The sequence below is a fragment of the Oryx dammah genome, unplaced genomic scaffold (assembly GCF_014754425.2).
Source record: "Oryx dammah isolate SB20612 unplaced genomic scaffold, SCBI_Odam_1.1 HiC_scaffold_29, whole genome shotgun sequence".
In the NCBI taxonomy this organism is placed as follows: Eukaryota; Metazoa; Chordata; class Mammalia; order Artiodactyla; family Bovidae; genus Oryx; species Oryx dammah.
This window is the reverse complement of record NW_024070213.1, coordinates 92,298,051-92,314,865: the sequence shown is the minus strand read 5'-3', so window position 1 is coordinate 92,314,865 and position 16,815 is coordinate 92,298,051. Positions and strand designations below refer to the sequence as shown.

Below are 16,815 nucleotides of genomic sequence, written 5' to 3'. Positions count from 1 at the left end.
CCTAAAGGAAATCAACCCTGAAATGTTCATTGGAGGGACTGATGCTGAAGCTGAAGCTGCAGTTCTTTTGACCACTTGATGTGAACAGCCGATTCTTTGGAACAGACCCTGATGCTGGGAAAAACTAAAGGTAAAAGGAGAAAGGCCAGCAGAGGATGAGATGGTTGGATGGCATTATCGACTCAATGGACATGAATTTGAGCAAACTCAGGGAGATAGTGAAGGACGGGAGCCCAGCGTGCTGTAGTCCGTCCAGTCCCAGAGAGTTGGACACGATTTAGCAACTGAACAACAGCTACTCCATCCACCCAAATTGGGATCCACTCCTTACGTCTGTCCCAAAGATGAAAGCTAAGAAAGTATATTACCTGTAGGTCCAACGGAAAAAGGCAATCTGAGACCTTTTCTCTATTCTCAGTGCCTAATATGCATACCCACAGTGATGCCTGGGGTCATCCCCTTTATAGCCAATTAACTTGCTTAGGTCACAGTAGCATTTTGATGTAGAAACCATCCAAATGGGGAATATGTTTTGCTGGTGAAAAAGAGCTTCCCCTAATTATGATTCAGGAAAACAGATTAATGTGGTTCATCTCTAATTGCATGACTATAAAAAATGATTTAAAAGACATCATCACACTGAAAGTAGATTTAGTAAATTTATTTTGTATAAATATAATACATAACATTATTTACACTGTTAATATTTTATTTATAAAGGATCTATATCTCTATATGGACAATAAGATACAAACATCATTTTTAAAGTAAGTGTTTCTATAAATTTATGTCCTTTGAAAAAATAGTATTTCAAGATTGGTTCTTAACATGCTATGATGAACTCATATAAAAGAAAGTTGCCACCATTCGTCCTAACCACCCCCTCAAAAACGGGGGAATTTGATAATGAGACTTTTTTAACATTTATCTTAACAAAAAAATCCAACTAGAAAATTTCCATTAGAAAATAGCATTAGAAATGGCATAGGCTCCAGAATATTTGTGTTTTAGAGGCATTCAAAAAAGAGTAAGAGATCATTTGAATTAATTTAATTCACAACAGTGTCCAGTGAATGCAAGGCACTCTGCCAGGTGCTGAGGAGGAATCGCAAAGGAAGAAGATACAGTTGCTCTTCTCAAGGCTAGAATGTGATAAGCACCATAAGAAAGGCTGTTTAGGAGCCAAAGGCTACAGGAGCATAGAGGAAGGAGAGACTAGATCTAATCTGCAGGAATGGGGAGAGGCTAGGATCAACTGTTATAGAGAAGTCTTAGGTAAATAGGCAGAAAAATAGGGTCGGGGGAGGATGAGAAAAGACAAAACGGTGTGAACAGAGGAAGGTAAGGTTGGGGTGAGCTGCCACATACCTGAGCAAAAGTATTCACGGCAAACCACTCGGAAGCCAGTGAAGGTTGTGAAGAGCAGGAATGAAACTAGATTGGAACTATGCTTAACAAGGTGGGTCTGGCAGTGTTTAAATGGGACCGTGCAAAGGCACTGGAATTAGAAGAAAAGTTATGCCCATCACTAGGAAGAGGTAACAAGGACTTGAGCTAGGGTGGATGCGATAATAGGACAAAGAAGATGGAAAGGACACGAGGGCAATTGTAGAGGGTCTTGTTGAGACCTGGAGGCAGATTCTGGAGCCAAGAATGGTGTTTCTCCATTGTAGAAGAAAATATACAGATCTGAATGAAAGGAAATTGAGTTTTAGACATTTAAAGCTTAAAATGCTTAAGATGTAGATGTCCAACAGGTACTTGCTAATATGGCCTTGCAGGATGGTGGGAAGAGCAGGTCTAAGATCTGAGTTATAATATGGGCCATCTGGGACTTTTGAGTTCGAAATGATAAGAATCCTGTCCTTACTTTCTTCAACAAATATTTTCTCTTGAAAGATGCAAGGTATTTTGTGAGAAACTGATGTACCAGGAATAAAACAGTATGTTTTCAAGGACTGTGCGGTATACTAAGGGAAATAGGATTTACCTCTCTGGAAGCCCCTGTGATGACATCTGACTACAACAGATCTCAAATTTAAAAAACCAAGTACAATAAAAGCACACTCGAAGACATAAATCAAGATATGCTGTGATGACATTTACATTTTAACTGAATTACTAAATAGTAGGCTTTCCCTATTTCTAGATATATTCTACCATCCAAATATAAAATACACCTTTGGCCAACAAAACTATACTTAAAAAAAAAAAAAGTTATCCTCACTTGGTTGGTTCATTACAGCTTTATATTAAAGTTTGCTCTGATGATCTCATTTTAAGAAATGCTACTACACTATCAATCAAGCTTTTAGTTATTAAAAGGGAGATGTATCTTGGGAAAAGACAATAGCAGGATACTGGGTACATTAGGGAAAAAGGGGAAAGAGGTTGGGAAGAGGTTCAGAAATACCAAAGATAAACTTTCTCATTTTCTTAGACTCTGGTGGGTCCTCTATGCTTAAAGCTGCCACAGATAAGGGAGCAGCACTGCCTAGAGACACATACTAAGGCCGGCCTTCCCTAGTTTGACCTGGCATCTCTTGTCTAGGTTTCTTAAGCATCCTTTTGGACTTAACTTTATAACTACTCTTCTTTCTCCTATGAATAAAAGGAGACACTTGAAAAGGATCTGATGGAAGCACATGTATCGTAGGAAATACACTAAGCACTATTGGGATCTAAGTACTGTTTATGTTCTCTTCTCATTTATAGAGTGCATGCAACATCTTTTTTTTTCTTTTCTAAAATGTTAGCTTCAAGAGCGGTTTTAAAAGTATCGACAGCTTTATAACAAAATATATATAATCAGGCTTCTCATTTGACATTGAATGAGCAAGGTTAAATAATTGATCAGCTTCAGTGAAGTTATGAAGGACTGATAAAGGAGAAAGGGAATGTAATACTATTCCACATTTAAAACATCGGGGTGGGGGGGAGGCTGGTAATCCGAGAGCTTCCTCAAAAGGCACCATATTTTATATTTTTCAAAGCCCTCCATGGGGCTAAGCCAACACTAGCATAATCATACATGCGCTTCACATGTAATAGAACTATTAGAAATCTGTGCACTGTTTCTTAAATATTTAACTAATTCTTGATTCAGCCAACTCTTAGAAAGACAGAATAGCCACTGGCTGATAATTTTCAGATTCTAATTAGACCAAACCTTGCAGTCAGAAGGTTGAAAGCTCAAGAGGAGGAGAGAGGAACCCCAGTAACCTATTTTACAAAATGCTGATCCTGTGAAACCAAGAGAAACACTTCATAAGGCATGACCTTGGTCTCTAAAAAGGACACACTAAAAACTGCAAGGATTTTAACATGGAAGCCTTATTTATGCTATCTTGGTTAAAGTTAATGAGATGCAAAGAAATGTTAGTTTACCTACAGCTAACAGAAGGACTTGGAAGTTAACATGGAAGGATTGTATGTGAGGTTGCAAGAGGGTTTAAAATGATTCCACAGCAAGCAATAGCCAGAAAATGACAGCAGTCAGACTCGAGATGTAGAGACCCTGGTGCTGCAACAAACACTCAAAGGGCTTCAGAAGGCACTCGGTAACTCTCTTGGCAATCACAGAGATAATACGAATTAGGAAATTCTTTACATAACAGCAGAAGGGAAATTTCTTGTGCCTTTTATTCAAAATTTCTTGCCTTTGAAGATACTTTATATTTCATTTAAGCTCAGTCAATAAATTTATCTTATAAACATCAGGAATGACTTTAATCATAGTATTAATTTAATTTTACTTCTGCTCATCAATTTTATGTATAAAGCAGTTCATATGTTAAACAATATGTGAGCCAAAATAGGAATATAAGTCCTTCCTAATGAGGTATGCTGACAACTGTTTAAAGGAAAATATAAAAAAATATACTTTAATTACCAGAAAGGACATAACACAAAGTGGTATTTAAAAATCTTTTAAAAATGATTACTATACAATTTCTAATACTGGCTTAGAATATGTGCTTTTTGATATGGTAATTCCAGTTCATTTAAAAAATCACAATATTATAGAAAATGTAACATTCTTTTTATATACAAATACCTCTCTACTACCTTGGGCTCAGAACACTTAGAAGAGCAAGGGACATTATGTAATATAATACTCGCCCTATTTTGCTTTTTAAAGAAATAATACATTTATGTTTGTGTTGAAATGGTAGTTTTTTTCTTTTTTAAAGATTAGACTTAATGTAAAGGCCATAGAGTTCATTATTTGTGTTACCCTGAAAATGGAAATATTCTTTTTCCTACTCACAATTGAGTTAAATGAAAATTCAGATTCTATCCCTTTGCTGTAATTCCTTGATGATATAACATTATCTCATAGCACAAGAGGTACATAACAGTAGAAATACTTTAGACAATTCACTGGAATTTTGTTTCAGTTACTGAGGTAGAAATTGGCCATGTGTTTTTCCATTAAAAGATACAAAAATTCATCTAAATGTATGGATTCAAAGACATACATTTTTCTCATCAGCTGTTTAATCATAATTTCCAATCCAAAGACTGTATAGAAATTCACTCCTTGATGTGTTTTTTATTTACCATGACTTACACTGGTGATAATGTTACAAAGAAACATTGTAAAACACACTGAGAAAACAGGATGGACTGTGTCACAAACAGTTAATACAGTATTAAGATAAGTTTTCTGGTTTCTAAAGAAAGGTATTTCAGAATACAGTGTGAATCTCACAAATAACTCTGACCGTTAAGCAAACAATAAAATTTTAATAAATAACATACATGAAAAACAAACATTTTTTAAAAATTACCTTATACCTAATAAAATAATTTCTCTGATGAAGATTTTAGTTGGATTCATGTTGACATTGTTCAGTTATATAAAATGTTTCTACTGCACTTATTCTGATGAAATTCCACCGTTTGGGAATCACACGAGATGAAACCAACACAACTACAATATTGTGCCTTCTTGAAATGCTTCTATCCACCTGTAAGAGAAATTTGTTAGACTTGTAAAATGCAGTCATCCAACATATGGTAAGACAATACTATAGACCACAGCTATTCTCTTGGATCCAATTACCCTAACAGTATATTTAAGATCTTTTCTATAGCAAACGAGAATTCTGTATGTATGAAACTACCCTTTTATCTGGTAACTTGGACTAAAATTTGGCCTGAAGAGTGCATCTCTTATTTTTTTTTAATGGTCAATTTAAAATGCAAATGGCATATAAGTTATACCATAATAAATAAAAGATTTTCCAAATGTCAAAAGTTTTCTTTAAAATTAACACATTTTAATATTCTGTAATATGAAAATATAGCAGCCCATGTGATATTAATAAACTCAAAGAGAAATTTACAAATTAGCCTGTATTAATTCTAAATAACAACTAAGCTGATTCTTTTCATCCAACTACATTCAACTCTCTTGAAAGGATTTCTATCTTGTCAACTATATAAGGAAAAGATACATATTCAAAAGTTCAACAGCTGATCATGAACACAAATAAAAATGATGAGAAATATAATGTCAAACAGAAATATAGGCAATTATTATTTTATCCAAATAACTATTTTTTAAAGAAAAAATAGCCATGTCATAATTTTAAATTATTCTTCAGTACCCAGAAGTAATCATTTGGATAAACAGCTATATATGGTTGGAAACCCTAATACAGACTGAAAAAAAAGGCTTATAGAGTATTTGTAATATAGTATCTGATTATTATTGAGGGGGAACATGTTTAATTCTGATACATTAGTTGTAACTACCTTAATAAAAGATGAGCCTTACTTAAAGCATTCTTTTAGATTTGCGTGTACTTTGAGAGCCTAGTGAGAAAACATGAGCACCACTTGGTGAAAATAATGGATATTTTTATTCTGAGGCCGAAATAAAAATCTAGTGAAAGGGAGGTGAACTGAATTGTTTTGTTCACAGAGGACTTCAGTTTCACAGAGATACTTTTCTCTATGTCAAGCAATCTCATGACATCTAAATAAATATTCTTTTTGGAATTTTGAAGAGACTATTTCAACCACTTCCATCTAAAATGATATATATTTCCTTCTACTCAGTCACTGGAAATAGTGTAAGAGACTCTTAATGTGTTTGACCTTCTCCCCAAAGATGTTAAGTTAGCAAGCAGCTGTTTAAGCTCCTGCCGTTCCATGGCAGGATTGACTCACTGGATTGCCAAAATCCCAGAATGTTTCAAAATAAAATTCTTCACCTCATTGAAGGAGAGGTCAAATACCCCCGCTTCCCTTCCTTGCAGCAAAGCAACTTCATGCTGCTTCCTCAGAGGTCATGTGTACACAAAATATTTTGGACAGAACTACCTATTTTCTTTTCCTCTCTGCTTCCTGAAAATATTCCAGATACTCTTGCCTATCTTTAAAACAATTCTAAAGAGTTTGAATAACATGTTAAATCTTTCTAAATGGGATCTCTGATTTATATTCTTCATTGATCCCATGCATGGAAGTAGGTTATTTTTAAAATCAATCATTTAAAGTAACAATTTAAAATTTCATGTATGAAAAAAAGGCTAAATTACTTACTTCTGAGCTGAGTGAGCATCATCTGCTTTGAATACATAAAATAGCATGTTTTTGTGCAGTAACTGAAACACTCTAGACTCTGAATTCTCATCTTTGACTTGAGCGACTGTGAAGCCTAGTAAAGGCTGACTCTCCAAAGCTGCCACATCCTAAATTTACAAAGACACAAAGGAAGACGGACTTTCAAAATGATACAAAATTCAGACCTGCAACTTTTTCTCTGAAAAGCTCTAATTTAATTTCAAACAAACACACATACATAAAACAATGGTAATTCTAGCAATGAATTCACTTTTCATTTATTCAGTAATACTTATTGGGCCACCCCCTCCCTACCCATCAGACAGACGCTGCAGTAGACAGTTTCCAATATGTTCATATTCACTGATTTCACATTATTTCCCTACAACCATGGGAAGTGAGTAAGTACATTACTTTCATTTTATTAATGCAAAAAACACAGCTCAGAAAGGTGACATACCCTAGTCTTACCAAACTTCTGCCTTTAGTGAAGTAGTCAGTAGTTACATGATATCCCCCAAACTTAACATTTTAACACTATGGAAAATTCCTAACATCTCTGAGTATCTTTAGGTACAAAACAAGGACACTGTTCATGTCAAAAACAACAGTAATATCTCCCCCTCTCAAAGCAAAGCAAAAGCATAGACAAACAGATTAGGCAAACACTAATTATTTCTAGGTGGCACTATAAAATAAGACTCCAAATTATTCATGTTTACATTTCAGATCTTACCTCACTTGCAGCATATGTATATAATACTTTATTTTTTATGACAAACCACAAGTGTTTCCAAGGTTTTTTATTGCCCTTTGATCTGTACAAGTAGCCACTCATAGAAGAATCTTCTGTGTTTGCTGATACCTAAATAAGCAAACCCCATACACAGTTTAATAGGTTTTAGACAAAATCAAAATTTTAAAAGACAAAATTGTTTTTGATCATTGGTGCTGAAAGCAATAACCATAATAATATCGTGCTTAAGAATGAAACTGTTTATATTCAAAATCTGCTGCTGTACAGACTGAATATTGCCATTACCATGAGCATAAAATCCTTCCTTTTAGAAGCAATTCCAGAATTTTACCTGGTTTACCTGTGCTTGCATGTATAGGTTTCTTAGTGGGTTCCACTAGGTTTTCTGGGTTGCCAGGAGACGAATAACTTCAAATGACAAAAATGCCTTTTTAAAGCCGTGTTTTGGGGACAGTATATGTTGTTTATTGCTCTCATTTAGGGGTATTAGGGAAAATTCTTAAACGTTCAACTTTGTTTCTAAGATAACTCTGGATTTCTACAAACTATATCAACAGATAAGTAAACAGGAAATTCTATTTTTGGGGGGAGGGGGTCATGCAGCTTATAGGAATCTGACAGGGATCAAACCCCTGCTCCCTGCATTGGGAGCTCAGAGTCTTAACCAGTGGACTCCCACAAAAGTCCCAAGTGGAAAATTTATATCTAATGTTAAATTAGAATGTCTATTAAGTGCAAGTAAATCTGTATACAGAAATAACATCTTATATAAGACTACCAAGTAATTAAAAAAAAGGAAAACTACAACATTTACATTCAAAGGAAGTTTCTCTTAAAATGCAGTTACACTGTGATACTACTGATACTAAGTACTTAGGTTAACTGTTGCTATCATTGCCCGAAATATTTTGTACATTCCTCTTTTGGAATATTTTACAATTAATTTAATAGCCATATAAGACTAATCACAATACTGAATAATCATACATAGTCCTCTATTATCTTTTTAAAAGAAAAATTAGTGTTAAACCAGTTTAATCACCTAATTCACAAAATTTTCATTCTAATGATTCATTTCAAAAATAAGTGAAATTATCGATTCAAGAGACACAGTCTGCCATTACTGAGCGTACTGAAGTTTTGAATGTATGTAATTCTAAAAGATTAATTTCTAAAAATGTACTGAACATGAATGGAGTAAGAAAAAATTTTCCAATTCCTTAAAAAGTTAAACATAGGATTATTATATGATCAAGCAATTTCACTCCTAGGTATATAACCAAGACAAATGGAAGCATAAGTGCACATGGAAATCTGTATACCAATGTTTACAGCAGTGTTATTCACAATAGCCCAAAGGTGGAACAACCCAAGTGTCCCTCAAGAGATAAATGGTGAAGTTGTGGTATATATCTAAAAAGGAGTACTGTTCAGACACAAAAAAGAAAGTGCTGATACATGCTATAACTTGGCTGAATCTCAAAAACACTGTGCTAAGTGAAAGAAGCCAAACATTCAGGATCATATATTGCATGACTCCTTTTACGTGACAGATCCAGAAGAGACACGAGCAGATTCACGGTTGCCAGGAGGTGGGGGTTGGGGGTGCGGGTGGGGGTGGGGAATGATTATTTAACACACACAGGGTGTTCTTATGAGGTGATGAAAAAGTTTTGAAACTGGAGCAATTCAGCAGCTACACATCACTGTGAATACACCAAATACCACTGAATTGTATATCTTTAAACAGTTAATTATATGTTATATGAACTTCACCCCTGTTTAAAACAAAAGACAAAAAAATCACAGGTTTCCAAGGAGACTACTTTGGCTTGTATAGAATGTAATTAGAAAAATGAATTTCCCCTGTGTGGCCACAGAGGCGCAGAGCAATGGTTTTCAAACTTTGGTAGACATACACTTGAATCACTGAGAATGCTGGTTCAAGTTTTGGATTCCACACAGCTTGGGCCTGGGAATCTGCATTCCTAGTGAGTTCCGTGGTGGTGCTGCCGCCTCTCTGGAGGACACTGAGAACCAGCGGAGTCAGGGGAGAAAGCAGAGGTTTGAAAGTGGAAGGCCCGTTTGTGTGCTTGGGTAGAAAGATGTACAAAAGAGGACTGGAATTAGGTTGAGTCTAGTCTATAGGCCATAAAGAGTTTTTGTAGCCAAAAACTCTGCGGAGTTCTGACTAAAGAGAGGAGCACGTGTCAGAATTATAAACAGTGACATCAACATGGAGAAGTGAAACATTACAAAGAACTGAAAATTATTTCAGTTGGTTAAAAACTTCAAAGTTTTTGAATGTAGACTTAGATTCAGGAACTGCGTGATAGAAGAAAAAGAGTTAAGAGGTATTCACCTAGCCGGCTTATCCAGTTCCACATGAAACTTGGCAAATGGAACTATAAATCCTATTCTTACTATTTCATGAGACTGGCTATAAATCACTTCCTAGTATTTCAACAGCCATGATGAAATATGCTCAACTTTACATGAGGAACATGATCTTGGTCAAATTTTTAGAGTTCCTTTCTTCCGCTTTTCATGATGAAACACCTCGACAGCAAACAAGCAAGAGAACAAAATTTAAAACACTACTTTCCTGGGCACAAAACCAATTAATAAACTAACCAAAATAGGAGTGACTAGAAAGGCAGGACTATTTGATCTCTTGACATCGGCTGATTTAACACTTGACTTTGAGGAACTGGGGCAGGATATCAGAGATGCATATGGATTTACTCCAGGGGCAGGTCAAGCTTTGTAGGTTATTAAAACTTAAAATTTTTTCTGTTAAGTTGAAGGAAGAACAACCAACTATCAGTGAACAACCTACTATATCAGTTTTATATAACCTACTAATGCTGAAAAAAAATAAGCCGTGTAGATGAGTAAATGCTAACAAAATACCCCCAACAGTTTATAGACTTCTTCCCTCTGATAAGGGGTCTCCTCAAAGTAATTTTAAAAATTAACATGAGTCCAAGTTATCTTTACTTTCTATCACTGCTATAAAATGCTTTCCAAGCCTTTCAACAGTCATTTTCTAAATGACTCAGGTCATAAGGGAGATAAGGGAGGCCTAAGCCATATCCATCTTCAGTATTAAAATGCATGTCTTAACAGTGGTAGGAAATGGCATCTTCCTTTATGAAAGAAAAACTAAAGTACTATCTGGGTATGAATAATTCAGCCTCTATCAAGTTGCAAGTTTAATGGAAACACTTACTTCTTTAAGAGCAGCTGGGATTTTTTTCTGTTTCCTCCCTGATGGAATACTATGTAAGACTGATGATAAGGCGCTGGAAGGAGATTTGTGATTTCCAGGGGATCCAAACTTAGGAGAGTGCTGGTGATCTAAAACAAACCAGATACACTTATGGAACCAACAGTAAACAATCTGCAACTCAATTTAATTCAAGTCAATAAACACTGTTGTGCAAAATATCCATGGAAGGCTACTTAAGAGACTTGTGTCACTGAGGCCCCTGGGAAAGGAAGCCAAATGGGTGGAAGTTGAGTGGGAGGAAGACGTTCCACTGTCTATTTTTTACTTTTTTCAACTGCAAACCATATGAAAGAATTGCCCCTTTATGCCTTTAGAATTCTTAAACATGTTCATGTACTACAAACTTAAAAAACTAAATTGAAAAAACTTCTCTCCTGGCTTAAAGAAGAAAAAAAAACTAACAACATCATTTAGTATCTAATATATGACCAAATAACATTACATAAAATTTTCGAAAAGAGACTATAAGGCAAGAGGAGGCAGTAATTAATTTTGACTGCAGACGTTCAAGGAAAGCTGGAAAAAGAACAAGTTTTAAGCTGGCATCAAGGTATAAGTAGGAGTCTAGCAAGCAAAAAAGAGGAGGAAGAACACTTCATGAAGAAAAGTCAGCATAAGCAAAAGCAGAGATATGAAATTAGATCATCTATTTGGAGGTGAAGGTGGAAAAAAGAGGACTGGTTCTAAGGACTGTCTTTTAGGCAGTGGGAAATTAAAAGCCTTCTGGGCTGGTAAGTAGACTCAATTTAGAAAACTAAATGTGACAGTAGGAAAGGGGAAGGATTTGCAAGAGAAAAACCTGTTAGGAAAGTAGGACAGTAGTCAGATGAAAGATAATGAAGGCTTTGTTAGGGTGGAGATGCAGAAGTCAAGAGCAGGACAGATTTTTCGAAGATAAATTTGACAAGATTTATTGATCAAATGGGTGACAAAGGAGTATTCAAATGGATTTTGAATGTTTGAGCCTATATTAGATACTCAGAGAACAGACGGAGGAACATAAGGCTGGCAGAAGATCAGGTGAATGTTTCTTTTTGGAAAATGTGTACAGAAAATAACAAACAATTCCTCTATTAATGTGTGGATTTTGAAATAGCATGTCATCCAGTTTTATTCACTTAGACATTCTCATCTGCTAATGAAAAGCTATTCTTCATTGCCATGAAGGATCATCTTTTAAAAGTTTAGATTCTCTAAGTTTCAAGAATTCTAACTAAAGGATCTTTTCTCAAAATGTCGACCTGAGCTGCATTCATCTTAACTGGAGGAATGGATACTTGCAGGCAGATATAACTCATCATTTTGTAGCTGGTAAAAAGCTGCACATTTAGATTTAGAATAAAACCTCACACATCAGTCCAAGTGAATAGAATAAGGCTAACAAAGTGCCACTTGGTATGTTTTCATAGAGAACTACTTGACTGATAGATAAAAATGATTTGTAATACACAGAGATGTGAAACTAGAAACTTGAAAATTACTCAGAAGCTAAAGTTCCCTTGTAACTGTTTGAAGCATTTCATCCTGTGATTATACTTCTACAAAAGAATCCTTAGCAAAACCCTTTTTTGAATAAAAATAAGTTTCAGTGCAACCTTTCCTGGAATCATCACAAAATATGAGTGAAGAAAGCTTAACTATCCATTGCTATGTGACACCTAGAGGGGTGGGAGATGGGAGGAGGTTCAAGAGGGAGGGGACATTTGTATACCTATGGCTGATTCATGTTGATGTATGGCAGTAACCGACACAAAACTGTAAAGCAATTATCCTCCAGGTAAAAATAAATAAATTTAAAATAAAAGAAAGAAAAAGAAAGCTTAACTAAATTAAGAAAGCAAGATACTTAATATTTTGAGAGAAGTATCACCAATTATATTGTTAATAGGCCCTATGACGATTCTTTTAGAAGGTTTTTTGCAAGCATCTGGGGCATAAAGGAATTTTCAGTTAAATCTTTACTTATACATTACCTAATTTCTGCAGTTCTTGGAAACAGTGTTCACATACTCTTGCTGGTTGATTTTTCAGGTAATCTAAGCCATACTTATTTGATGAACAAGCTTGGCATACAATCTGCAAACACATTGGAATTATTTCATTTCATTTAGAATACCCTTTGTATCTAAACCATCAGTCACAATTTATAGCTCAGTCTACTTTTCAAAACCTGTTCATAGTCATTGAGTCTCAGTAACAACTCAGCAGAGGTATGTAGGGAACTCACACACAATACTACATTTGAAGAGGCCACAGATTATCGCTGATTGCTTATAACAGATAATAACATACCAGTCGCGTTAACAGGTGCAAAATGTTTAGAGCAGTGCCTGGTGGGTAGTAAGTGCTTTGTTAGCTGTACCGTCATCACTGTCATTACCATCATCGCTGCTGCAACCATGAATACCTCTGCTGTACTTCTTCGTAGTGTCTGGCCTGTATTAATGTTCTCTAAATAACATCCATTAAATCTTTACAGTCACTCTCTGATTTCACTGTTACTATGCACATTTTACTGATAATGTTATGAAAACTTAGAAACAGCACAAAGGGTAACTTCAACACTGGAAGTTTCCTCCTGTTAAGAACGTAGTATTGGGACAAATGTAGTTTCAACAATTACCTATAAATGTGAGCATCTATTTAATTGTGAATTTGTTATTATTATTTTTTTTAATGAACATATTCTACTATTGACATCCTAAAGTAATCTTGGGGTAGAAGGAGTAAGTTTCCTAACAGGACTGCCTCATGCTAAATGTTTAGGGGGGGATACCAGTCATGAGACAGTATCTCTCTCCTCCCTACCCTACAATGGTTTACAAGGGAAAATACACTTCTTCACCATGTACAGTGTGGAGCTATTGAAAATCACAAGGGAAGTGAGTGTGATCCTCTCCAACCTTTCCGCAGGCCCGGCAGTGATGTCGTCTCCAGGTGAGAGTAAATTCACTGGTGCAGATCATACACATGGTGGCCCTGGTATCAGGAATCCAGATGGGAGCCTTAGATCCAAGAGGACTAACCTCGTCTTTATTTTCTGAGTCAGCCTGTGGAAGAATGACTTCTGATTATTTCTAGGCACACTGCCTGCTACAGCTCCAATCTTTTTATTTTGCACTGGAGGCTCACAATGCTGATGGTATCATTAAGGATGTGGATGAAACAGCAACAATCGTATTTTTCATCTTCTCAGGACATTAAGACTAGCTACATTCCAACAATCCTCTAGTGCAAAACTGTACTACCATTGCCTGTGGTAGCGCAATGACAGCTGATTAGTTTCTTCCTCAAAATACACTACTGTATTTTCTACAGTGAGGTCTTATAACCAGAAAAAATATGAATGCCCTATATACTATCCTAGACTTGTAGACATTAATAGAATAAACATTTAGGCTCTGAAATTATGCACATACCCAATCCTTCTGTGAAGCGTATGCTGCTTTTCTAAACCCCTGGGAAAAGTTTAAGGTGAAAATGGTTTGAAATGCTCTTAAAAAACACACAAAGGAAAAGACAATACCTCATCAAGACTCCGACTAGGACAGAATGTGATTCTTTTCTTGGCATACTCTTCTATTGACCTGGAAATGGCTTCAAGCCATTCATCCCTTTCTGGGGCAGAACTGTTGGGGGCAAAAGAGGTTCTATCAGCCAGATGTCAGCTCTTATTCTTTGCCTTTTACTTTTTTTCCTTCTGCCATGGCAACAGATTCCACCACCCTCCAACAATGTGAGTCACAGGCAACAACTTGGAGGTTTCTGAGCACAAATAACCAGCGGGCATTTAAAGAACATATGGCATTTTAGCAAACACAACACTTTTCTTCTTTCCAAAGATACCACTTTCTAAAACTGAATGGCTTTTGAAGTCTCCTAAATTTGGAGGTGTTTTTGTTCGATTTAAGGGCTATTCATGCAATTAATAATTGTGACTACTTATATAACCAAGGAGCTTCCTGAGATATAATCCTAGCTTTAAAAATATTCCAAGGAATCAAGTTTCAAATCCAAATTTACAACACAGAATACTTAATATTTTTAGGTTACTAAATACTCTAGAAAGGCACTAGAGTAAAGGAAACACATTTTTGGTGTCATAAACAGAAGCTGAAGGCGTGGTTAATAAGGTAGAGAGCCTTCAGTGGTTATTAGGGCTCCTCTACCAATTCAGTCCATCACATTTTCTGTTCTTGTCCTCAGTTCATCAGGAAGTGTGTGACTCAGATATAAATAGAAATGGGCCAAATAGGGGGATAGCCTGCTCAGAAAAATGTGTTCTTGTTCTACGTTTTTGCAAAGAGGCCCCTCTAAAAAAATTCTATGGTGACTCAGAATCATTGCCAGTATCGGTGCATTTGTTTTGCAAACTCAGGAGGGGAGACACATTTTAGGTATTGTGTGTGTATGTGTGTGTCTTTGTAGAGAGAAAGAGAATTTAATAATAAATGTAAAACTGTATCATAATAAAAATCCATTATAATAATGGGAATGTTACTGTGTAAGAAAACGTGCGTTTTCTTATTTTTAAGAGAAGCATACTCAAGTAGGCAGAAGTAAAATGACCTGATATTTGCTATTTGTTTTAAAGTACTTTTAGAAAAAAGGAAAATCTGTGGCAGAACCTTAGTAATTTTTTGAGTCTTAGTGACCAAATATGCAGGTTCATTGTAGTCCTCATTCTAAGTGCGTAACTTTTAAGTAATGACTTTAAAAGGAAAAATTCCATCATAAAAAAATTATACAAATAGGCATATTTTGATGAACCCAGAGCACATCAAGGAGATACTTTAACCTTCCCCACCACAATCATTCTCAGAAATGAACCTTCTAACTAAATGGCTTCAGTACCATTGAGAAAATGCACTCACACAGATATTAAAAGGAAGGCATCCAGTTTACAAACAAAATTTTAAAACTAGTATATTTTTCAAAGTTTCATTATATATCAAAACCAAAATAAAACAGAAATAGCCCCTATCTCTCTAAACCAAACAAAACCCACCTCAGTTACCTCTACTATTCCACCATCACTGTCCCACTAGCTGCTGCTAATTTGACATTTACCACATTATTGGCCAGTTGTGCTGAATGCTCTCTGTGCAAATGCCATCAACACCTCATATCCTCAGAGGAATCTCTCTCTCCCCAAACCCCAATTTCACACACCATCTCCATCTATAGAAAAGCAATGTGAAGACTTGAACCGTTAGATAATTTGCTTTAGATAATATGATGCTCAGGATGCTCAGGTGCTCAGTCCTGTCTGACTCTCCGTGACCCCATGGACTGGAGCCCACCAGGCTCCTCTGTCCGTAGGATTCTCCAGACAAAAATACTGGAATGGGTTGCCATTTCCTTCCCAACGGATCTTCCCTACCCAGGGATCAAACCTGTATTTCTTGCATCGGCAGGCAGATTCTATACCTCTGCATCACTTGCGATGCCTTAAATAACAGGCTGCTGTAATAAATGGTGACTTGGTATCAGACCCAGGTGTGGCTAAGGATGGAACCCTTCACCACCAGGCCATCTCTAGCCCCTGTTCCTATCCTCTGAAGAGCTGTGCTATGAGAACACAGCCCTGGGTTCTGGGTAAACATTCATAAATTACTGTCCCCACGCCTTCTCTCCTTCCCCAACTTTTCATTGGAAAAGGTAACAGAAAGCAGAGAGACAGATGGCTAATGTGAGGATTGCTGTCTGATTTTTCTGGAGCCCTGGGAGCATGTGGAATGTGATTTGTCTGCAAATCATGTCACATATGCTGTTCTTTCATTCGGTTATTCCTGGCTTTTTCTTGTGTGGGCTTCTGCCAAAACAATGTTTATCAGCTCTTGATAAAACACATCTCAGAGACCACACACATTTGCCTCGAGCATCAAGTGCAGACATTCTAGCCCTGCTTTTGTGACATGGTTAAAAGAAGAATCAGCATCTTCCTCCTATGAAAACACAGTTAAGCCAAGTATTCTTTTCTTTATGGGATATGGACATTACCAGAAAGCAAATTTGCATCAACCAAGCACCTTTTCACCACTGATTGGAAAGAATTTCTAAGGGAAAAAGTTCTCCAATAGAAGGGATTTCTGGGTGCTCGACCTGACACACCATGGCCTTCTTGTGTTAACTGTGGGCTGCTACTCTGGGGTCCAAAGGCCCCATCATTTCAGTTCACTTGAATAAC

General features: G+C 36.2%; 1 protein-coding gene across 1 annotated transcript in view; it reads right to left on the bottom strand.

Annotated features, from left to right (window-relative positions):
• Nucleotides 1–645: 645 nt before the first annotated feature.
• Nucleotides 646–16,815, bottom strand: part of FGD6 (FYVE, RhoGEF and PH domain containing 6) — a 107,892-nt gene continuing 91,722 nt past the window's right edge. Inside the window, exons 15-21 of the mRNA XM_040234261.1 lie at nucleotides 14,152–14,254; nucleotides 13,529–13,675; nucleotides 12,599–12,701; nucleotides 10,566–10,693; nucleotides 7,313–7,441; nucleotides 6,556–6,704; nucleotides 646–4,973 (exon numbers count right to left, since the gene is read on the bottom strand). Coding sequence (XP_040090195.1) covers nucleotides 4,937–4,973; nucleotides 6,556–6,704; nucleotides 7,313–7,441; nucleotides 10,566–10,693; nucleotides 12,599–12,701; nucleotides 13,529–13,675; nucleotides 14,152–14,254 — 796 coding nt within the window. The 3' untranslated portion in view covers nucleotides 646–4,936. The remainder of the gene's footprint in view (nucleotides 4,974–6,555; nucleotides 6,705–7,312; nucleotides 7,442–10,565; nucleotides 10,694–12,598; nucleotides 12,702–13,528; nucleotides 13,676–14,151; nucleotides 14,255–16,815) is intronic.